Here is a 25,474-nt window from a genome sequence, read left to right on the forward strand (position 1 = left end):
GGGGGGTCTAACTTTGAAAAGGCGCTCCACTCCTAGGTCTAGGAACTATAGAAATACGTGCACATGTGCATCCAGAGGTGGGTAAAAGATCATTCAGTGAAGCACCTATGACAACAGAGGTCCAAACTGGAAAGCCACCCAGATAGCCAGCCGTGAATACCTTGTGGCATAAACATACAACGGAAGATAAACAGCAATGACAATGAGCAAGCATTACATGCAACAACATAGATGACCCTCAATAACAGAGTTGAGCAAAGCAGCCAGACACAAAATATGATATATTATTTGCCCTCCTTTATATGAAGTTCAAACACTTTCGTATTCTCCACCAAATCAGGGCAGTTGGTTCCCTTTGGCGAGTGGAAGGAGTAATCGGTGAACAGGCTGGGCCACTGGCAGTGTTCTATTTCACAAACTGGGTGGTAGCGGCCCAGTTATCACATGGTGCTAAGTCATTACACTCTACATTCTTATTTTGAGCACTTTTCTGTATGTATATTATCTATATATATAAAGACATAAGCAACCATTATGACCAGACGACTAGCTGGTAGCTATGATGCGCATTGACCACCAGGGAGCAGATGCTCAATGCAAGAGGTGCGCCCTGGTGGTCAGTGCGCTCCCACAGCCAACCTCCCACATCTGGCCAACCTCCCGAGGCCCTTCCCCCTGGCCGGCCCTGATTGGGACTGGGTGAGACAGCCCCTATCGGTCAGAAGGGACCCCACCCGTGCACAAATTCGTGCACCAGGCCTCTAATATTTAATTTTAAAAAATGTTTGAAAATACTTCTGAAGCCCTAACCCATTTGACTCAGTGGATAGAGCGTCAGCCTACGGACTCAAGGGTCCCAGGTTCGATGCCGGTAAGGACATGTACCTTGGTTGCGGGCACATCCCCAGTAGGGAGTGTGCAGGAGGCAGCTGATCGATGTTTCTCTCTCATCGATGTTTCTAAATCTCTGTCCCTCTCCCTTCCTCTCTGTAAAAAATCAATAAAATATAAAAAAAAAAAAAAAACACTTCTGAAGTTTTGCACGTTGTTCCCTGTCTGGAAAGACCTCCATTCCACCGCGTAGACAGCACACTCCTAAACATCCTCGCCTTTGGAGAGCCTCCACTGACTAACCCAGGCCAATTTTGGAGTTCCTTTTACTACACTCCCATTGTAGCCTGTAGATGCAGCAAGTGTCTTATTGTTCAGTCCTCATCTACTCAGGTCTCTGTCTATCCACTAGATTAAAGGAAGGCTGAGAGGGTGTCATTTCATCAAATATCTATGGGTACCCAGCTCTTAGCAACTTTTACATATTCCCTGGGTGAACAGAAAGCATTTTTAAAACATTACAGACCCCTTTTCTTTACTCACTTTGTCTTAACTTTCTCCAGAATTTCTGTAGATAATATTTCATTCCAACAACCAGATTTCCAAGGAAAAAAATAATAACTAGATCAACCAACCATCAACACAATACTAGATCGTCTTAATATGTGAGTTTTAGAATCCTCTTACTTTTCACTGCAGATATTCCTTGACTTTACTAAGAACAGTAAGCAGAATTGAAACTTCTGTTTTTTGAATTAAATGTTGAGCCAGCTCAGGGATGTGTTAGGAAATCACGGTCAACTAGAATATGGCACAAGAACCACAAATAGTACAAATGATCCCTACTCTCTGGATGAACTTCCTAGCCCTCCAGCTTGGCCTCACGTATATGCCTCCCCGGACCTGCATCAAGCAAATCAGTTGATCCAAATGACCACCAAAGGATTCCAAAAGAGAAAACTGTACGTGTTCCACCCCACTCAGACTTTTTATTAGCACAAACCTGGGCCCTAACCTTTCAACTCCTACAGTGCCTTGATCAGCCTGAGTCTCATAGGACACACTTCATAAGGTAATGAAATAGAAGAGTAAATTGTCCTTACACTGCATGATTTTTTATTTATTTATTTTTTAGTACCACATCCACATTTCTGTTCTTTTTTTCTTTTTAAATATATTTTTATTGGTTTCAGAGAGGAAGGGAGAGGGAGAGAGATAGAAACACGAATGATGAGAGAGAACCATCGATTGGCTGCCTCCTGCATGCCCCACACTGGGGATCGAGCCCACAGCCCAGGCATGTGCCCTGACCGGGAATCGAACCCTGACCTCTGGGTTCATAGGTTAAGCTCAATCACTGAGCCACCTGGCCGGGCCACATTTCTCTTCTTTTTGCAAGCCTGATGCTACAGTTCACCAAGTGCTTCGTAAGCCAAAGCCAAGAAAAGAGCTTTTGTAACCAGTATCCTGTCCCCCAGGCCCATGTTTCAAAGCAAGAGGCAACCAGTCCTCCATGGCAGTGACCATTCTGACCTGGGGTCAGGCCGTGGTGTGTTGTGTGACTGTGTCCACCCCCGCTCTCCTGTCACATGTAGACTCTCGCACAGAGCTGGAGAAGAAAGTACAAAGGTATGCCCACCTGTAGCCCAGTCCTTGGATCAGCTTGCTTCCCAACCGGTCCTGGATCATTTGTATAGTTCCCTGTAACAGGCTCTTGGCTGCTGAATCTCCAACAGCTATAGCAACAATCCGTCCCGGATCCTGGACCCTCAGAAACTCCTGAAGACGCCTGCTCTCGTTGTGGTATTCGTGGGTATCAAACCTCTCGCTTTCTAAAATCTTGGCTGTGTCTTGGTCAATTACCCTCACATTGAGGCCCCTGGAAAAGTTCTTTTCAAAGGCATAGGCGCCATAGGTCAGGCCCGAGGCGTGCAGAGTTCTCGCCAGCAACGTCCACGACGCCTTCTGTGCCCCATGTAACTCCAGTGTCCCGCCAGCTTCCACACCAATAAATTTTTTGCCAAATGTTGGCATACTTTCACCTTCATCGGACTTGCCATACAAGGCAATTGTCGCTTTGGATGTATAGCGGCATTTTTCTGCTCCAATATGAAGCGCCCCACCATCCTTGATCAGGATGTAACGAGTCCTCAAAGTAATATTTCTGGATCCATCTTTATGGTCCCCAAATACAAGCAGCCCTACAGAGAACAACACTGGTGTCAGCCCACTTCGGAAATATCTTTCTGACATACAGAGAAACAGATTTCACTTGGCGGGGGGGAGGGCGGGGGGGAGAGAACTCTTCCACAATTAAGTTGGGTTTAAAAAGAATTCACTAAAAGTCTCATTAAAAAAATTAAACCTGCTTTCAAAACAGTCAAGGAAGAAATGAAGAGCTCATATTTCAGCACACTAAAAATGCCCATGCTTATGAATTTCAATCCATTCCCTTTAGAGGTAAATCTTTTCCAGAATAGTATTGAAGAGCCGACAAATATGAATCTCATTTTTCCCTGTTAACTTTCTCATTACTCTCCACAGCTGTAACAAAGATTTGGCTGTGACAGTGGTCGGCAAACTCATTAGTCAACAGAGCCAAATATCAACAGTACAATGATTGAAATTTCTTTTGAGAACCAAATTTTTTAAACTTAAACTTCTTCTAACGCCACTTCTTCAAAATAGAGTCGCCCAGGCCGTGGTATTTTGTGGAAGAGCCACACTCAAGGGGCCAAAAAGCCGCATGTGGCTCACGAGCCGCGGTTTGCCGACCACTGGGCTATGAGAATACACCTTCTGGAGCTGTTTCCTTTTCTATAAATCAAGCATGTTGACTTGAGTGATTTTTAAGGCCCTTCTAGCTCTTGAATTCTATGGTTCTACCTTAAGGAACTTTGCATGTCTCCGAGGTTAGAGTAACACCATATCCTAAAGGCTACGAACAGTTTCTATAGAAAGAACATCAAATGTGCCCCATAATAAACAGCAAGCTATTCCACAGACAGGAACCATTACTCGCCTCCATCCTGAATGACTATAGAATTCACTGTGGCATCTGAGGTCAGACGGAACATATCTCCCTCCTTGATAACAACTTGCTTTGCAGAATCTTGTCCGGGATCCCAGTTCCTGAGACGAGGGTTTTGATCTGGGCAATTCTCTGTAAGACAATGCAACATCAATATCCCATCAACCCAACAAAATGGAAGGATACCTTTAGCCCAATCAAAGCACTACCATCATGTATTGCGATCTGAAATTAATGGGCTGATATCTTTGAATTTCTTGCCATAGGATGGAGACCCCACCCCTTCCCACCCAGCAGAGATACATCAAATCCTTTACTTCCTCCACACAGGAAAAAGGTTTCACCACAAAGCTAACTTGCTACCATCTAGTTCGGGTCAAACTCCACAAAGTCAAAATGGCATTCTCCTGAATCATCTACTCTGGAAATGCAATCAACAGGAAGAGGCAAAACTGAATTGTCCTTGGGCCCGCATGTTTTAGAAAAGAAAAGATGTTCACAACAAACATACTAGTAAATAAAAAATGGAAACTGCTAAGCAATATGTATATGAGGTCTTCCCAAGTTCTTTCCTGTGCACAGTGATTCATTAGTAGGTGATAATAGCACCTCTTCTACTCCCAAGGCAGTAGCTGATAAGTATCACTATCTTTAGACATGTACCACTCTTTCCCAACAAAGCTGCAAGAGGCAAATGGCCAAAGGCATGACTTCGCATTTTCAGAGGGGAGAAAACCACAGATGAGAGAAGCCAAACCCAAGATTACTCAGCACGTTGAGTGATAGGAAAGTTCCCCTTTAAGAAATGAGGTTTACTTTACTTCCTGTAGCCCTTTACTAAATGAGAATTTGCCTCTTGAATAGGTGATTATAAAAAGATAAAAGTATTCTGTAATGCCACAGGTATTTAATGCATGAGACCTTTCCTTTCTGCTATAATTTGAAAGAAGGGGCGGCGGGGGGGCATCACACCAATTTGGATTAACTAATGACCATATTTATTGAGGATCCATTTGTCCACTCTATACTAAATACTGTAAAATTTATATATATATATATATAGACACACACACACACACACACACACACACACACACAGTAATGAGCCCACAGCCCTCCAAGCTATTATTAGTCCTGCTAGTTAAGACCTTGACAATTATTTCATGGAATTAATTTTTCTCATAGCAGCTTCATAATCACTGATATTTAATTCTGGTAAATCACTGATCATCACTATTATACTAAGAATAATCCTTAAACTTTCCTTCCCATGGAGGAAACAAGAAATTTTTTGAATGTGTTCTAACTTAATATTAAAGATCTCTTCAACTTTTCTTCTACCTCCCTCTCTTGCCATAAAACATCTAGCTGGAATTCTCCAAAATGTTATATCAGATGCGAATGTATGTCCCATGTAACAACACTGTACCCAGCTATGGAGGAGGAAATCCAGTCTTTTGATATCCAGAGGCTACTACAATCGTTACATAATTCTCCTTAATTGTTTATAATTATTCCCCAGGAGAGCACGCTTCATTGGAACCATCAACAAAAACTCCAGGCTGTTTCCTTCCAGTAACGTTTATTTAATGAGAAAGTGTATGGTCTGCAGAAAGCACTGAAAAATAGCTCGGCCTGCCCCATCTTCCTGGCTACCCACTTGTTGAGCAGTGGGTGCATTATCAAAGTTATGTAAGAGCAACAACCACAGTGAGGCTGACACTGAAATACTTAAGCATACCAGATCTTTCCACTGATATTCTGCCAAAATATGAAACTAAAGAATGTTGATTCAAGGAACCACATCAGCAATTCACTGTCTGAAATGGAATATGAAAACATCAGTTAAAGCCACAGATTTCAGCTGATTTTCCACTAACCTAGCATCCCTTTACTGCAAATTACTTAGAAAGAATAAATCAACAGCAGTGATCTTGGTTATTCTGCTGGAGAAAAGGGAAGGAAAGTCAATGCCATGTGCAATGAAAAGCAACATTACAAGTTCATAATGTGATCAGTCTAAGGGCATGGTCAACAAAAGATGTTGATATGAACATCTCTCTTACTCAGGTATACTTAGAAGTATTGACATACCTCTCCCCAGGACCTTAAAGTCTATAAACCTCTAAATCACCCATGGACACTAAACAAAATAATATTTGTAAGTCTTTTAAATGGTAAAATGCTTCTCAAATGTTATAGCCATTTAAGGAGACATCTAATTTGACAAAAATATGTTGCAGACTAAAAAATTTCAGATAACTATGATGCCCAGTCCAGGCTGCTACATGTGCTTCTTCTCCCACAGAGCCCTCTGAATTTCACATGGATGGACGGGATTCTGTTATGAGGCCGTTCTTTGTTGGTATAGTATTTGGGCCGACTGACAATGAACTTTTCAAAATCACCCAAAATATTAATATATTACCAACTTGGAAAGCAAAGGCCTTTAAGAAATTAAAACCTCCCTACATGATCTTTAACTATGAAGTAATGAGTGATTTTTTAGACAAATATTTCAGAAATCACACCTCCTAATGGATGTTTTCCTTTTAGGATAGACATTGTTCCTCAAAAATGTTCGAGGCTTCTCTTTTGGAATAGTCCCCCTAGCCAGTTGCAAACCACAGAACACAACTTTAATTATTTTCACATATATGTGTGTATATTTTTAATTTTTACTTATTCATTTTAGAGAACAAGAGAGAGGAAGGAAGAGAAAGAGAGAGAAACATCAATTTGCTGTTCCACTTATTTATGTGTTCGTTGGTTGATTCTTGTATGTGCCCTGATCAGCGATCAAACTCTCAACCTTGGTCCATCGAGATGACGCTCCAACCTATTGACCAGGGCCTTCACTTATATGTATAAAAAAAAAAAAAAAAAATCAAACATAGTTTATCATTCCAGTTAGTGATCTTCATCACTAAAAACTTTTGGCAAATGAAGGCCTATCTCCCACAAAGGATGAAATTGTGCTATCATAAGAATTCAGTAAAGACTCTTAAAATTACCATTTCAAAAAGAAATACTCAAGAATGTCTTGAGCACTGGGACAAAGTGACAAAATAGGAAGGAAGAGCCATCCTTTAATTTTATCATTTCCAGTAGATTCCTTTGACAATTGCTCTCATTCAGTGGTTACACCTTATATTAACTAATTACATATTAGTTAGCTAGAGCTAACTTAAGATAAAAGAGCGTTTTAATCTTAATCTGTTTTCTTCCGTTTTTTTTCTTCTAGGATATCCTATCTAATAAAAGAGAAATATGCAAATTGACCGTCACTCCAAGACACAAGATGGCTGCCCCCATGTGGTCAAAGATGGCTGCCCCATGTGGACACAAGATGGCTGCCACAAGATGGCTGGCAGAGGAGGGCAGTTGTGGGCAGTTGTGGAGGGCCAGGCCTGCAGGGGAGGGCAGTTAGGGGTGACCAGGCCAGCAGGGGAGGGCAGTTAGGGGTGACCGGGCCAGCAGGGGAGGGCAGTTAGGGGTGACCAGGCCGGCAGGGGAGGGCAGTTAGGTGCAATCGGGCCAGCCGGGGAACAGTTAGGTGTCGATCAGGCTGGCAGTGGAGTGGTTAGAGGGTGATCAGGCTGGCAGGCAGAAGCCGTTAGGGGCAATCAGGCAGAGGCAGGCAAGCAGTTGGGAGCCAGCAGTCCTGGATTGTGAGAGGGATCCCAGATTGGAGAGGGTGCAGGCTGGGCTGAGGGACACCACCCCCCCCATGCACGAATTTCGTGCACCAGGCCTCTAGTGTTCTGGAAGCACATGTGCACATGCACATGCGCGCGCGCACACACACACACACACACACACACACACACACACACACACGCACACACACACATAGGCACTTACCGTCTGGAGCGTATTTTGAGGATATTCCTAAAATGACTGCAAGTGCAACAAAAAATGAGAAGCTAGTGATAGCAAAGCAAATGAAAGTATTTTTGTGCCTCTTCTGCTTTTGGCTTCCTCCCTGGGCTTGCTGCTCTTCAGGTGAGAAAGCAAAGCTGGCCCGGGCTTCCTGTCTGATGGAGGGACATTTGGCTGAAGCTTGGCTCTTTGGAGGAGGAGGGGGACGCAGTGGGACAACCTTCCCTGGAACATAGCCGGATGAGCGATGGCCATTTCCATTCTGAGGTTGCAGGAAAGCAGGGGAGCGTCCCCTGGAATTAGTGGCATGCATGATACGCTGTCACTGCAAAAAAAAAAGGGGGGGGGGAATAAGAAATGTGAGAATTAGAATGGCTTTTTAAAAAGTATATTTTATTGCAGTCATCATTAAACTTACCATTTAAATCATTTTAAAGTGTATAATTCAGTTGCATCAAGTATATTCAGATTGTGCACAACCATCATAACCATCCATTTCTAGAACTCTGTCCAAACACACTCTGTAGCCTTTAAGCAACAATTCCCCATTTCTACCTTCTCCCCATGCCCTGGTAAACACTGGAATGACTGTTTGAAAATACCAAGTCCACTTACATCCCTGTGTGGCAGAAAAAGGGATTCTATGAAAAGTAACCTCACAAGGTGACCTGATCATAAATTCCTAACCAGGCAGGTCAGGCATATCAACCTCTTTAGTAAGAGATTTATCTTTGCCTTAAGCAATCCCTGTCCATTGTTTCTGTGCATCTAGGTTAACACCCCTTTGAAACACCCCTTTTCAGATCCTTCAGGCAGAGCCACCCTCAAGTGAGCACATAATCATTAACTTTCCTGTACTCTAATCCCAGCCTTGCTTCCTCCCACCTTCTTGTAATCTTCTTTAAATTCCCTGCATAAAAGAAGCTGAAAACTACTATTCTAGGAAGCATTTTTAATATTTTTGTCTGTGGTGATATTGCTTCCAGGTATATCCTGTTTGGTTCAAATATATTTTCATAAAAATTCTCTACAGGTTTGGACATTCTTACCAACACCTAACATATGTGAACAATCACCTTCACTAATCACCTTCTAATATCACTGCTTCTCAACCTGACTGCACATTATAACCACCCCCTAATATCAATGGCCACACTTCAAACAATTAAGTCAGTGTTCAAGCATTTTTATCTTTTAAATGTGCCCCTCCCCGTGTTTCTAATGAGCACCTAGGTTGAGAGTAACTGTTCTATGGCAAATGTTCTCAATTTTCATTGTGTGCTTAAGAATCACCAGGGACGCTTGTTAAAAATGTAGATTCCTGGACTCTCCACCCCAGTGATTCTGGCTCAGTTGGTGCAAAGAGAGCCCTGGATTTTACATTTTTATAACAATATCCTGGTGACACAGAAGCAGGTGGTCATACTTTGAGTATCATTATTCTAAGTTCTTTAAGCTGAACTGTGAAGTTCATGTCATGAGGGCCACAAGGAGGCCCTTAGAAGTTCCCAATAGACAAGCACTGGTGTTTAGTGTTCCATTTCCCCCACTATATTCATCTTATATGAAGCAACTTACGTATTTTTACTTGTATTATCTCTTTTTTAAAATATATATATATAACTTTAGGAAAGGAGAGGAAAAGAGAGATAGCAACAAGAGAGATAGAGGAAAAGGGAGATGAGAGAGAATCATAGATCAGCTGCCTCCTGCACGCCCCACACTGGAGATCAAGCCAGCAACCTGGGCATGTGCCTAGACTGGGAATCGAACTGTGACCTGTTAGTTCATAGGTGGACGCTCAACCACTGAGCCATGCTGGCTGGGCTATCTGAATTATCTCTTAACTAGATACTGTAAATTCATTTAGGGAGGAAGTCTAAAGTCTATATTATCTCTTTAAATCCTCACATTTTGGTTTAAAATAGTAGGCATTCAAATATTATGATATATATATATTATATATATATATATATCATAATATATATATATATATATATATATATATATATATATATATATAGGTTAAGATGATTTAAAAAATAGCTAACACTCATAAGGCACTTACTGCCAGGTCTTATTCCAAACTCCTTATGTGTAATAACTCATCTAATTCACTTAATACAAATCTATAAGTAGATGCCATTATCCCCATGTTACACACGAGAAACTGAGAGCTAGAATGTTTACCAGCTAGTATACAGGAGAACCAGGTCCCAAGCCCAAGTTTTTTACTTTGGAGTTCAGACTCTGAAGAGTTACACTAATGTGTCTTTCAAAGCAATTGAGAGGCAGTAATTTCAAAGAATCCGTTTCGTAAGGATGTAGCTAGAACTGTGCTGAAAGGGCATAGTACTATTTCAGAAATTCTTCATGCAAAAGTTCAGTAGACTACTAGTATACGTGGTTCTTTCCTATCTAAGAGACGCAGGCACACAAAAGACACCCCTTTTCATTTTTTATAGACTTTACTGTAATACGTTTTTGAATGAAAGAATAAGTTTTAAATTAAATTTTACTGTTTCTTTGCTGAGACAGAGAGAGAGAGAGAGAGAGAGAGAGAGAGAGAGAGAGAGAGAGAGAGAGAGAGAGAGAAGGGAAGGAAGGAAAGAAAGAGGTGCTATGCCACATACTGTTCTTACTGCAATGACTGTGGATAATTAAAACATGCTCAATGGCTTCAGAAACGTGCTATTCAACCTCTTCCATTACTTCCCTTCCTCAACAACTAGAGTGTCTCAGTCACTTGACTTCATTCAATACCCTTAAAATTAATCTTCCTCAATTTCTGCCAAAACAATGAATAAGATCCTAGTCCTAAGGGTACCTCCAAATGGCTCTAAACTACAGCAAATCCATTTAACACAAAATGTGGTCATTAGAGAAGCCACAAACAAGTGTTCCCAGGACCCAAATGACCCGGAAATTAATGGGGACAGAAAGGAAATCTAATCAGGAATTGATGCTGATTTTACACAGGGCAAAGGACATTCTCAGAGTCAGTGTGCCTGTCCAAAACACTCGGTTTGTGCGGTGTGATTTCTGAACAAAAGTAATTATTTATGAAGCTTAAGCTCCATGACAAAGGGAAAGCAATGGGATTTAAGGTGCTATTGAAGAAACTACTGCTTGTGCCAAGGAACAGAATGAAATAAAGGATACATCCTGCTGGAACAAATGAGAGAGGATAAGAAAGTCCCCTTTATGATGGTCTATTAACAAAGAAAAGACTAAACCAGAAATTCTGGAGTGCCAGCCTCGCCAGGGTAGGAGGGAATCAGGACTGTAATATGGTCTAAAGCGAGTGGAAATCTTTTGTTCGAGGCTGCAATCATCTGATACTTCATTGTTTCAGGGTGAGAAAGGTTGCTACTTAAAAGGCTGGAGAGGCCTTTTGTGGGAGATAATGTGTCACCAGATGTACCGGCAATTCAATAAAAGGCAGAGAGAGGCAAAATGAAGTCACCCTCCCCCTGGGAATAATTTCTGTCTTCACACAAACAAAAGGGTATCCCACCATGAAAATTCAGATGGTGTCCACCCCAAGTTAAAATGGTCAAGAAATAAAAAATCACGGTTGTGTTTTCCCCATAACCCTTCTGCAAAACTATGTTTTCCTACATACGTGTTCTAAACCCATTAGCTCTATTTTACTGAAAAACATATAAATGGGTAAGCAGCAAAGTCGTTCTTTTTCTAAGTATACATTTCTTATTATAAAAAAAAATCATATGTATGCTAATTTACTCAATTTATTACGATTTTTAAAGATATAAGATACACATACAATGCTTTCGAATTTCACTTTACATTTATGAGTTTACATTAGGAATAGTATTATGAATCAATTACTTTAAAATATATTGATTGCTAGTTACAGATTTTAATTATTCATGGGGGGGAAATGACATTTCCCTCATTCAATAAGCAATCATGAGATCTTGTCCTCATTAGAGGATTGTGGTAGAAACTAGGGAGGATAAATAAAAGATTTACAGCATTCCCAAGAAATGCAATTCCTAAATGCAATTTGAAATCACTTGATTTTTGGCAGAAACTGACCAAGGAAATACTGTGAAAATAGTGTGGTCAGGATCCCAGGCTTTCTCAACAATGACTCTTCAATCCGTAAGGCTCTTAATACTTGTGGCACTTGCTTGAGTTTGAGAACAAAGCAAGAACCCAATAGAGGAAAGAGGATGAAGTGTTTCCTCTGGCTTTCAAGACTTCAAGGAGAGTACTATTAGGTGTCATTTTAAAATTTTTGTTACAGGCCAATGTTTTTACTTAATACACTGTAAATTTATTTACATTGCCTGTCATTTCTAGTGGAAAGCACATACCATATAGAAGGAACTCATCCATATTTAATGACATATTTTAGGAGCTATTACAGCCGGTGCTAAATCCCTAAACACAATCCAAAATGGGAGATAACCCAAGTCATTTATATTGAATTTGGAAATAAATTCCACCAAGGTTTTAAAGCATAATTTTTGGTATTTAGATGTTCCTTGAAAGAGTTTTCTTGTATTTATTTACTCTGGATGGTAAAAAGCGGTAACCCAAAAGTTTTGGTAATAATTAATTTAAAAAATTAAATCATGCAATTAACTTGCATGATTTAATTTAGGCACAGGGAATTTAGGCAAAAAAAAATAAAGTAGATAATGAAAGAACTAAGAATATGAAAGCATCATGCCAACTTACAAGGTATAAATGCAAATGCTGAAAAAGGGGAAGCATTCAAAACCTAATACTTTTGTCTAATTCTCAGTTTCCCTTACAAAAAACACCTTAAAAACTTGCTGTCATTTTAAATAAAATTATTCCCTTGGATAAAGAGTGTATAACCTTAAATAGTAACTCAGGGTGGGAGGGACTTATAGAGTTGGCAGGAGCATTCAATTAATTTATTTGGTAATACATTACAATAAGTAATCACTGAAAGTAATTACTTTTAAATTTCAAAAACAGTAAAGGAGAGCATGATTGTTTGGGCGGGGGTGAACTATAAAAAAGGAAGTGATTTTAAGAAAATTGAGATATTCTCATTTAAAATGTTCAAACATGGTGCTATCGCAACCATGAAGCCTTCTCAGGATTCCACAACTTCCCTGCTTGTATTTCCCTGTCCTCTGTTTAAAACTCTTATTAGATCATCTTACTTTCTGCCTTATGTTTCAATTATCCATGTACCTGTCAATATCCTACACTGACTACAAGCTTCTTAAGAGCAGGAATGTCTTACTTACCTTAGTCTTCCCACAGGGCATTACACATAGTAAGTACTCAATAAATGCTTGTTGAACGTAGATCTCTATCTCTCTTACACACACACACACACACACACACACACACACACACACACTGGAATTTCCCATCTAATCCTTCTTCAACATTTCTTAGAGCCTCTAAAAAATATGTCTAACCTCTCTATATCAGTTGTTCCGATTTGGGAAAAACTGAGAACATTTACTACTTCAAGCCAAAAGTCAACGGGTTAATTTTTACAAAACTCAATCCTAGTTTACAATCTAGGGGGTAAAAGGCATTATTAACAACCCCAGACCAGAATTCTAAAGATAAAGAGCAGCAAGCTATCCAGACAAGCTCAACCTTTCACAATACTTTGTAATAGTTTAACACCACCATGAGATGCCGTAGGCACACAGGAAAAGAGATAATGTTCCATTCCACTTTATCATTATGCTGACATCCAATAAATGCTATCATCAAAGGGGAAGTCTGGAAAGTCTTCTCAATAAGAGATAGCAGCAGTAACTCAACACTAATAAGGGTGCTTTAAAGAGCTAAGTTTTCATGTTCTTTCTAACTGCTGAGATGCTAATATAGAAGACAAATTCACTTCCATGCATGCCTAGCACTTACACACAGTGGTCGAGGACAATTTGCCCTCTAGGCAATATGGTAATGCTCAGTCCCCCCAATCATCCAGCTCCTCCGACCCAACACAGAGAGGGTTCCTCTGCTCAGTGCTGTGCCATGCATACTGGCCCCACCATACTGAACACCTAATGAAAAGGCAATGATTTTGATAGTAACCTGTAGAATTATAGGTTGGATACTGTTTTAAAAATTATGTCCTTGATCATAGAAGAAAAAACACTTGAGATTATGCCAGCATCCTGACTATTCTTACAAGCCTGGCTATTTTCATTCAAAAATATGTTCTCATAACAAGTGCAGGCAGGATTTAAAAGAGCTTACATCAGTCAAATCCTTGCCTGCACAGGAATTCAGCATAAATGGTAGGTAGCTATTTGGGAGAAAATAGACAGATGGGGGAGAGATTAAGTTTACTTTCATTCAGAGATGCGCTTGGTTTTGTGTAAGCACAGTCCCAAATCTCAGGACAGTGCCTTCACACTGCTGCACAAGACCCATTCTCCATTATTACCCTGCATTCGTATTTATCTTAGCCCTTTTGTCTTTTTCTTTCAACTCTTACAAATCAAGATGAGTCACTATCACCTGTAACTATCTGGCATGTCCCCAAGAAATAAGACACTTTGCACAGAAGTTTACTTATTTTGATCCTGGCTCACAGTTACTAAGCTAATCATACCCAGGCCAATGCTTAGAGATAGAAGAGGAATGTACCAACCTTTCATTATAAGCCTCTCTCAATGAAGTGACAGGATAAGGGACTGAGAAATTTTAATTCCATTCCCCTACCTTCTTTCTCCACTTGGTGAATTTAGACTTTTTGATAAATGATATTCCCCAAAATTAAGCTACTAATATATACAAACACCAATATACTCCAGACATCTAGTTTGGTACCATGTATTGTTTGCATTATCTCCTCCTTCAAAAGGAAATTTTCCTAATATATACTAACTCTATTAGAATGTAATAGAGAGAAATCATAAGGAATATTTCAAACACAGAATCCTAAAAACACTACACTTACTAAAAAAAAAGGGGGGGGGGCACCAAGCCTTTGAGCTGGAATAAGTATGTGAGTTGGAATAAGTATTATTTAAAATCAGAAGATATTAGTTTTTTCCTGCTTAGAAATTCACTTTTCAGTTAAGCTCAATTGTACTCTTTGCTAGAAAACTATTGTCAAGATATAGTAAATCCCTGGAAAACAAAAATTAACTAAAAATACTAAGAGTTTGCTTATGTTAAAAACAACAAAACAAATGCTAATGATCTGTATTTAAGGAATTCAGATTAGCAAATTGGTTAACAATCACAGAAGTGAATATATCCTCAGCAACTTATACTGGAATCTGTTAAAATATGGATTCCTCAAAACAAAGAGTGTTTATTTATAATATCTAATGCCCAAAGTAAACCAATTAAACACTTTCCTGTTTTTAAAGTTAATACTTTAAGTGAGCTTTAAGAAATACTTTTAATCCATATATTTCTCATTTATCAAGGTACATGAGGCAGACGTCTAATTTTTCTGCCACAAATAACTCATTAACCCTGTCTCTTTTTTTCAAATCTGTTAAGTATGTCCATGCAAAGCAATCTTGACCCTTAAAGCCAAAATGGCTGATAGAGCAAAAAGGCAGGAGAACATTATCATGGGCAACAAAAGAGAAGCAGGAGAGGAAAATACAGATTGACAGACCAACAGGGTGACAATGCAGAGAGGATGACCATGTAGAATATCTAACACTCTGCCCAGTTCCCCCCACCCCGAAAAAAATTAAAGTATGTAGGCGTCTGGGTAAAATAATTAAAGGATAAACAAACCTGGAGGAAGACTGTTTTTCAACTTGAAAAACTGGAGAGAGAAAAGGGTCCTGTTACCTACCTGTCTTCTGTTTTCACTTGTTTTACTTTTTCCCCATGACTATTCCTCAGATTCCTTTTTCTCCTTAATTCTTTCCTTTGGAAAGCTATGGTTTCCTCTTCTCCCCCCTCCCCCCAATGTTCCTTAGACCATCCCCCGTGGGCCTTGCCCCCCACCGGCTGGGAGGACCTGCTGACAGTGACGGATGGCTGTGCATAGGCACACACACAATGGCAGGCGCAGGCAAGCCATCAGCCTTGCAGCTGGCCTTCCAAAGAAAGAACCCAAACCAAAGTCTGACCCGAGGGAGGCTGATTTAATTAAGGTCACAGCAAAGGGCAGAGCTGCCTGAGTGCTGAATTCTCTGCCAAGCGTCGGGGACAAAGCTTTAAAATACTTCTCAAGAAGAAAGATCCAAGACAGTTATGTTGGTAGAATGTTAAAAGGTAAGGAGAAGGGGGGGACGGCGGGGGGCGGGGGGGAGGGGAAGAGGACAGAGATGTGTCTGATAATTAGGTACAGACGTACCAAAAGTTCATGATCTACTGAGACACAAACATCAAAATGCAGTGACAATAGGAAACTTTAATGAGTATGTTTCGACATGCCTTCCAAACTAAGAAATATTCCAGATGAATAACGAGATGTGCAGACTGAAGGGATCCAGAGCTACCCAATCCAGGATCAAAGCAAAGTTTCTATTCGTGGCAGGGCCAGGATCAGTACTCGAGGGTTCTATTTCTCATATCAACGACACACAGCCTATTTAAATAGAACATTAACCACCAATGGTAAAGTCTTGCCAAAGGGAGAACACATTCAGGCTTGAGCATCTCCTATGAGACAAGGACTCTGCTAGATGATGGGGACCTAATGGTGCAAAAATATGCACATGATCTCTCCCTTTAAGGAGCTGGAAGGCCAGCGTTGATGGGTCAGGAGATGACCCGAGCAAATAATTACCATGCATGTTGGGGCAAAGGCACTGGCTAGTGAGTCCAAAGAGGTAATCACCAGCGTTTATTAAATCCCTATGAATGGAAGAGTTTAAAGTTTTAAGAGCCCTGGCAAACTTACCCAAATGTATATAATCAGACTGCTGCTGGTAATAGCTTCCTTACTTTGTGCGTGTGAACTGAAATCTACCACTGAACTCTGCCACTAAAATGACACCAGACTGTCCAGCGATGACCAATGTGGGGGAAAACAACAGCCTCATGAAGGGTGGCAGGCAGAGTCACCTGCAAATGAGCTCCAGGCCAAAATACAAAACAGTCAGTCAGAGTCCTTGTCCTTCTAGGCCAGTGGTCAGCAAACTCATTAGTCAACAGAGCCAAATATCAACAGTACAACGATTGAAATTTCTTTTGAGAGCCAAATTTTTTAAACTTAAACTTCTTCTAAACACCACTTCTTCAAAATAGACTTGCCCAGGCTGTGGTATTTTGTGGAAGAGCCACACTCAAGGGGCCAAAGAGCCGCATGTGGCTCGTGAGCCGCGGTTTGCCGACCACGGTTCTAGGGCATGTGATTCTCACACTAAAGTGGTGGTTGGACTTTCCATGGCTGAACAGGAAGAAAATATGGTCAGCAGAACAGGCGAAGAGGGGCTGCGTGATGAGCTCAAGTGCCACAAGCACAAACATGGAGCAAGAAGTGCTTTAAGGTTAAAGCCACGCTCAGATGACGTGGTAACGCGGCAGATGGAAAAAGTTACCCATCAGCTAACCATACACTGTGAAGGCCGGCCACATGGTAAGAACAGTGGTGTCTAAATCAGTGCAGGCACTTACAAAAGCAGCAATGACATTAATCAAAAGATATCATTAACCAGGCTGAAAAGATGATTCCTCGCTCATTTGACCGTTTCTGCTATACCTTCATACACCCTACTTCCTACCAGATTCTGTCTGTGAGTATGCCAAGGATGGCTGGGGAATGGCTATTATGACACACCTGTTAAACAATTAAAGCATCCTGGCCAGTTCTGCTCAGTGATTAAGCATCAGCCTGCAGACCAAGGGGTCACGGGTTCAATTCCTGGTCAAGAGCACATACCTCAGTTGCAGGTTCCCCAGCGCCGATTGGAGCACGTGCAGGACGTGCAGGAGGCAACCAATCGATGTGTCTTTCTCACCTTGATGTTTCTCTCTCTTCCTTTCTTTCTCTCTCTCTCTCCCCCTCTCCCTCCCTCCCTCCCTCCTCTCTCTCTCTCCCCCCACTTTCCTTCCTTCCTTCCACTCTTTCTTGAAATCAACGGAAAAAATATCCTCAGGTGAGGATTTTTAAAAAACACAATTAAAGCCACATCTTTTACATTAATGAAGTGCAGTATTTTTTAAATCCTCATAAAGTTTATTTTTTATAGTGGTGGCACTGATGGTATGAAAAAACAATATCATGTGGTTGTGTTTTTTTAACCACAATAAGAAAACCAAACAATGACTCATTTTTCTCATTCCTTCTGAAACAGAAATCAGGCATTTATCTTTGTGCTAAACTTAATCTTTACAACCCTAAAAGGTTAATGATTCATTCCCAACCTCATTGAACGTGAAGAAACTAGCTATTCACTCTTCAGGAAAGTGAGTCACTATTAGTAGAGTCCATTGTGACAACAGAAAATTTGCAGGGGTCCTCAAACTACGGCCCGCGGGCCACATGCGGCCCGCCGAGGACATTGATCCGGCCCGCCGGGTGCCGCTGCCTGTCCTGCTTAGCAGCCGACTCGTCCCGGGCCCGCAGTGCGCATAGGAATTTGTTCATAATTTTTTTTTAAACTATAGTTGGGCCCTCCAACGGTCTGAGGGGCAGTGAACTGGCCCCCTGTTTAAAAAGTTTGAGGACCCCTGGATAGTCTCCAAGTACAACCCAATAATTAGGCAAGAGCCCCCAAATCAGTAACAATTTCACTCTTTGGAGAAACTTGGTACTAGAATATGACCAGGACATCTCATTTGTGGTGGAGGTTCATATGTTGTAAGATACACATCAAACTCAGAGTCAACAAGGACAATTCTTTTTCTCAGTGGATCAATATGGATTGTCTGAAATTGCAACCCTTTCAGGAAACAATGTTCCAATTGCAGCATTAAAGCCATTTTTAAAAAACATATTAAAGCTAAGACTATCACAGCTCTCCGAGGCAAACTTTTCATAACATAAAATCCCATCAAATATTGCCCAATTTTTACTTCTTATCCAAACTAAGAGGGAGTCCCGATAAATATAAAATGTTTACCCACTTGTTTTGATGTTTTAAAAACAAATGTCTTATTATAAATCTGGTTAAAAGGTTAGTCTAATAATAACAGTTTCGAAGCAGACTTGCCTATTAGATCAAAGGACTGATTTGTTGGGAGACAGCAATTCTGTGTTTAAGTCTTTACATAGCTTCCGAGCCTGTTTCACATTTTTTTAAGAGTTGTTTTAATAAAGATCCTATGCCTCATTCATCTTTGTATTGCTCACAGCAATCAGTATACTGCCTTGCATGTCTTGGGAATGCAATAAAATATTTGCTAAATATAGTTCGTGACAACCAACATTAAAGGCTTCCCAAAGCAAGTATAAGGAAAAGAAAAGAACATGCAAACATATTGTTTTATGCTTTTACACTAGGATTCATAACACAAATCTGAATAATGTATCCAGGAACTTGCTTCTTTAAAAAAAAAAAAAGTGCACTTCTACAATATTTGAAATGTCTTTACTATTTATAGAATATGCAAGTAAAGCTAACATTATTTTTACGCTTCCTTTCTTTTTTGACAGAAATGTATTACAAGTAACATCACCCCATACATGCACCATATCATCTGTAAATTCTCCCAAACAAAAAAGAAGTTATAGTATCTGCCTTAAACTTGGGTGCAATGGGTTTCTAAGCTCAAATGCAAAATATTTCACCATTAAAATCACTAAACTGCTAACAAAACCAAACAGTAACAAGTTAGAGTATACTGGAGGGGGGAAAATGCTGACTAGAAATAGGGACAAAGGGGTTCTTGTCCCTGCTCAGCCATTAATTTACTATGTGACCTTACCTAATTAGTTAGCCTCTCTGGGTCTCAACTTCCTCGTTTTAGTATTACTTTTAGGGCCCTTTAAAATACATGCTAAGATTCAGCATGTGTAGCATTGATTTGAAAACTGATTTATATTCATACTGCTTCCCCCCCCCCAAAAAAAAGTCACATTTCACATGACAGTTTTAAATGTCTGAGTATGGGTTTCTATCAATGATAATTTATTAAATTGTCAGATGAGCTTCAGTTCATTTCAAGGCAAAAATCAAGGTAAGTATACTAAAGGCAAGTATACTAAAGCAAGCAGTGCTTAAATATTCAAGTTTCACCGACAGCAGCTGCTGCTGAGAATAGCCTTTCTTTAACTGTGTACTTGAAAATTACATCTCTGTACAAACGGAGAAAACTAGGATGATTTTTAAAATTTACTTTTCAATTACAGTTGACATACAATATCATGTTGATTTCAGGTGCACAACACAGCGAATAGGTATTTACATACCTTATGAAGTGATCACCCCGATAAGTCTACTACCCAGCTGGCAGGGGTGATTTTTATGGTCTCAACAATGCAAATGCATAGCTTTGTCTTCCTTTTATTCATTTAGTTAGGTTAGAGGAAAGCAGAAGGTCTAGCTTGCTTTGAGAGGCCGGGTGAAGACAGAACAGACGCAGACAAGACCCTCTCAATTGATGTACTATACTAGACAGCCCATCCTTTCAATTAGTGCTCACAACCCAAACGCCATGAAAAGATTTCCAGTGTCTGGGATGCCTGCACAAGTGAGGAATGCCATGTAACAATAGCTAACCTCAAGTCTGAAGAATTGCACTATTCAGAAAATAGAAATCAGTGGCTAAGATCCATTAGACTAAATTACAATTTTATATATATATATATATATATATATATATATATATATATATATAGCTTTAAAAAGAACAAATATTGAAAGTACCTTTTAATACCAAAAGACACTAGCTTGTATACACAGCATATGAAATCTAAGTTAAACCTCAAAGAATTCCATAGAGTATTTTAAACTCATTTTACAGATGAAGAAGCGAAGTGTGAAGAATTAGGGGATTTGCCCAATAGCAAATGGTTAGCAATTGTCAGAGCCTTGTTTTAAACACAGTTCTGATTTTAAGTCCTCCAATCTTTACATTTCAAAATGGTACTTTTGATAGAGTTTTCAGTCTCTACTATTTTGTCTGTTTTAGGAATTGTTATATTTCACCAAATTGCTATGCCCTCCCCCCAAAAAAATCTCTGGTCCTCCTTTGGGTTCTTAAAGAATTCTGTGCATAAACACGCACTTACTGGGCCTTCTCATTGTTCATTTCCTTTTCTCCTTGGCTAGACTCATTTCTTCAACAGCAGAGTTTGTCTCATCTTCCTTTATAGATAAGCCACTATGGTCGGCCCTGTGACCTCCCAAGCTTCAACCACTCCATCTAACTCCCCCTCCCAAACAATAAGAACACTCCCCAGAGCTGGTGGGCATTCAGTTTGCTTCCACAGGGCCTGTCACACAATAGGTGATGGATAAATGTTAGTTACTGGTAAATGGATGGTGGGTGGGAGGGTGGATGATGTACTACTCATATTTCACAGCACTTTACAAGGTACACATTTACATACAGCATCTCATGGGAGTCTTAAACTGTGAATTTCATAGGGATCATTTAAAAATCCTCTTTAGAAACTAGAAACACCAATCAGAAAGGATATATGCACCCCTATGTTCATAGCAGCACAATTTACAATAGCTAAGATTTGGAAACAGCCTAAGTGCTCGTCAGCAGATGACTGGATCATAAAACTATGGTACATCTACACAATGAAATACTATGCTGCCATAAAAAAGAAGGAATTGCTACCATTTGTAGGCACCTGGATGGAATTAGAGAACATTATGCTAAGTGAAATAAGCCAGTCAATGAAAGAAAAATACCACATGATCTCACTCATTTGGGGATAATGAAAAACATTATAAACTGATGAACAAAAAGATAGATACAGAGGCAGTAAAGCATCAAACAGACTGTCAAATTACAGTGGTAAGGTTAGGGAGAGGTGGGGGAAATAAGAGATCAACTGAAGGACTTATATGCATGTATATAAGAGTAACCAACGGATGCAAAACATTGGGGGGTGAGGGCATGTATGGGAGTGGGGTGGGGGGGGGCAATTGTAAGATATGTACACATATAATACCTTAATAAAAAAATAATAAATAAAAAAATAAAATAAATAAAAAATAAAAATCCTCTTTAGCCCTAACCGGTTTTGCTCAGTGGATAGAGCGTCGGCCTGGGGACTGAAGGGTCCCAGGTTTGATCCCGTCAAAGGCATGTACCTTGGTTGCCGGCATATCCCCAGTGAGGGGTGTGCAGGAGGCAGCTGATCCATGTTTCTCTCTCACTGATGTTCCTAACTCTATCCCTCTCCCTTCCTCTCTGTAAAAAAATCAATAAAATATATTTTAAAAATAAATAAATAAAAATCCTCTTTAGTGTGGTTCATCACATCATCATTCTCAATGTCAGAAACTTGCCCAGAGGGGCACAGCTAGTAAGTTAACAGTGTTTCCATTTCAGTGTGGCCCACAACTACTTCACCCCCTTGCTTCTGTCTTCTATTTCCAAAGCAGCTGTTAGAGAACAGGCTTGACTTGGTCAGTTGCAACAAGAAAGATGTGTTGTCCCCTTCTGGTTTCCAGTTGTGCAACCTGAGACTTCTGAAAACCTGTGGGTTGCAGGCTAGATCAAGAAGGGAGACTTCACTCAATTAGTTGTCACAAAGGAAATCATGTAAGAAGTTACTGATTCGACTTCCTGTCCACACTCACAGTGACCAATCCTCAGTTTGCTGCTCAGGCACAGGCTGTTCCAGTAGAACAGGTGATGACTCAGAATTCACTTCTCACCTCAGTTTTCTGAGGCTATAAACACACATTCATCAGATAAAAAACATGGGGGTGGGGGGCTGACTTGAAAGCCAGAAGACAGACTTCCGGGTTCCACTCCCACACACTCTGACCTATCCTTTTGTGCAGATTCACAGAAAGCGTAGGGGACTGATGTTAACATCAAGCCCCAAAAGGTGCCACCCAATGTTTACTAAGCAGAGGAAGTTATGCACTTTCTTCAGTTTGCCCAGAAATGCAAACTCCAAAGAGCCCTTTGAATAGCCAATCAAAGGCACACAACCGGAGTGTGATCCCCAGAACAACTTGGAAAACTGCAAGCTCCCTTCAAGGGTCAAACAAACAGTAATAGCTCCTTTCTGGCCAACCAAAGAACCTTAGGGCTCAATATCTTAAATGTGTTTGTTTCTAACACAGTCATTTCCAAGGATTCAGGCCTCCCTCAGCTCAGGTGAAACCTTCCTCTCTATCCCTTCCTCACATTCTCTTCACTTTGTTCTCTGGGAAAAGCTCAGGAAGACAACATCTGCACAAGCTCAGCACGTGCAATTATCAAAATGCATTGTCACACTGAAGCAAGGAGAGTGAATACAGGCCAGTGAGTGGCTCCTATTCGGAATGAAAGTTCTTCAAGTTATTAGGCATTCTATTTCTTAAACCCTACTGCTGATGAAAGGAGACATGCAGCAAAGTCTGTTTTCCTAATCTCACGTGGAGAATTTAAGTGAGGGGTTTCTGCTCCACAGCGAGGTCTAGTGACACACTTCAACCCCCAGCAGAGAGCATCCAGGGATGTCAGGCCCTACGTTGTACTGCAAGGGATGTAGCAACTAGCATTAACTGCAGCATTTTGGGGTCCCCACGATTCCCCCTCATTTGCCAAGACCTCACAACTCTGCATTGGAAAGCCAGGATTACTGGAGTCCTGCGCTAAACTGCACGGATTTTAAAACCTCGCCTTTCACTAACAGAAAGCGCGGTGGGGGCGGGGGCCCACCAACCGCGGGGAATAGTAAAGAGACAAAGATCACCCCAAAGGCAGACGCGCGCGCACTGAAGCCGAGACTCTGCAACACGCATTCCATCAACCTTTCACTGTAGTCGGCTTCCTGTGGGGTTTATTCCCCCAGCCCAGACCTCTCCAGAAAGTTTGAGGCCGTTCACACAGACTTTCAAAGGTCCATTGTTTCCTTCCCCGTAAAACGTAATGAAAAGAGAGAGGGAGCGAACGAAATCACAGACCAAAGGTTCCCAAAGACCCTTTCTCATGCGGAGGATTTACTCCGGGGTATCTTGTTCCTCCCAATCCACAGAGGGGGAAAGGAGGCACGCGGGGATAGTGGGAAATGGGGGAGTGGGGGTGGTGTTTTCCATTTCAGCAGAAATGCCCAAATGCCAAACGGCCGGGAGCAGGGAAGGTGCTGGGGGACCGCAGTCCGCGCTCTCACAGTGGCCCCCAGGGGGCAGCAAGGGAGGCGGGGCGGGGGACGGGTGATCCCCTCTTCTTACCTTTCCCTCCCCCGCTTAGTGTCGGCTAATTCAGGTGTCTACTCGGAGGTCCAAAGAGACGGGGCCGAGTTCTGAGCGTCCCCGGGTCCGGCTCTCCTCTCCATGGCCAGGGAGCCCCCGAACCCCAGCGCCTTCCGCCGCCGCCGCCGCTGCTTTTAGGCAACTGGCAGCCACAGCCTCAGCCTGGAGGTGCAACTCTCCTCCCGGGAGTGACGCGCACTTCCCTCCGCCTCCGCCTCCGCCTCCAACTCCTCCAGACCCGAGCCGCGGGGCAGGGGGCCTCGGCTCGCTCTCTCCCGGAGCAAGGCGCTCAACTTTCCGGGAGGAAGAGGAGGAGAATCGCGGCCGGGGCGGCGCGGACCGGAGCGTCCCCGCGACAATCGAGAGGAGGCGGCCGCAGGGGGCAGAGCGGGTTCCCGGGAGTCGCGCTTGTCCCTAGTCGGCGGGCGCCGCGGCTCGCTAGGGTCGCGCTCTGCCTCCGCCGGCCAGACAAGCGACCCAGCTCTCCAGGGCCCAGGGCTGCGGATTGGGCAGGCGGGCGGGCGGGCAGCTAGACAAGGGAGGTGGAGGGAGAGGAGGAGCCTGCGGCCTGAGGGGGCGGTGGCTGCGCAGGGCTCCTCCCGCCACACCGGCTCCGCGCAAGCCGGGGACGCGGGCACTTAGAGCCCGTCTCTGCGGCGCCCGGGAACCGCTCCCCCGGGCACGGCCGCCGGGGAAGGCTCCCCAACCCGCGCCCCGGCTGCAGCTGCGAGCTCCTACCCTGCCACGCCGCGCGCACCCGCTGGGCTGAATCTGACCCTACGCCCCCTTTATCTCTTGGCTGAGCCTGCCTCTGCACCCCATCACCTGCAGCCGAGCCTCACACTGCGTCCCCATCACTCCATGTCTGAGCTGGACACCGCACCTTCATTGCTCCCGGCTGAACCGAACTCTGCGCCCCATCATCCCCAAAGGGACTTCCACAATTCCCGCAAATGTTCTGTTCGCCCGGCCACCGCACCACTGCCGCCCCCACCTGGCCAACCACCGACGCTGGGTTCTTAGTCCTTTTCCGAAGACCCAGCCTTCTGGCAGCTCTGAATGGCCCCAGCTCCCCGTTCTAAAGGCAGAATAAATATACCTCCGGCTCCCCACGCCCCCTGTCCGCGCCTCTCTGGAATGGCTGCCGCTTGCAGGGGTGGCGCTGAAAGCCACTCCCCGGCGCACCCCAGTGTCTGAGTGCCCCTGTATGGCCGCCCCCACCGGGGCTGGGGTAGCCCAGCCACCACCACCACGCCCCTCGCTGGAGCTACTGTCACGGAGGAAAAGCCTGGCTCCAGCCTTGGGTGCGGCCCGGCCTGGATGTCAGACCCACGAGGTTCCGAGCAAGTGACAGCAGCAGAATTGCCAAATCCGGACCGCCGTCATTCCCTGTTTAATTCGGAATTGGAAGGTTTCCCGTTAGGGAACTCTTTCAGTGAGTACAGTCCTAATATGATTGTTC

The 25,474-nt window shown here is 42.4% G+C and overlaps 1 protein-coding gene across 3 annotated transcripts in view; it reads right to left on the reverse strand.

Moving 5' to 3' along the window:
- CEMIP2 (cell migration inducing hyaluronidase 2) overlaps positions 1-25,079 on the reverse strand; it is a 74,173-nt gene extending 49,094 nt beyond the window's left edge. Inside the window, exons 1-4 of one of the 3 annotated variants that reach the window (XM_080669265.1) lie at positions 25,007-25,079; positions 7,727-8,069; positions 3,854-3,994; positions 2,471-3,032 (exon numbers count right to left, since the gene is read on the reverse strand). In XM_080669265.1, coding sequence (XP_080525391.1) covers positions 2,471-3,032; positions 3,854-3,994; positions 7,727-8,057 — 1,034 coding nt within the window. In that variant the 5' untranslated portion in view covers positions 8,058-8,069; positions 25,007-25,079. Of the gene's footprint in view, positions 1-2,470; positions 3,033-3,853; positions 3,995-7,726; positions 8,070-23,991; positions 24,481-25,006 lie in introns of those variants that run through there. The other 2 variants (XM_080669264.1, XM_080669266.1) reach the window with 2 other exon arrangements.
- Positions 25,080-25,474: the final 395 nt, after the last annotated feature.

Source organism: Plecotus auritus, assembly GCF_963455305.1.
Source record: "Plecotus auritus genome assembly, chromosome: 5".
Classification (NCBI taxonomy): Eukaryota; Metazoa; Chordata; class Mammalia; order Chiroptera; family Vespertilionidae; genus Plecotus; species Plecotus auritus.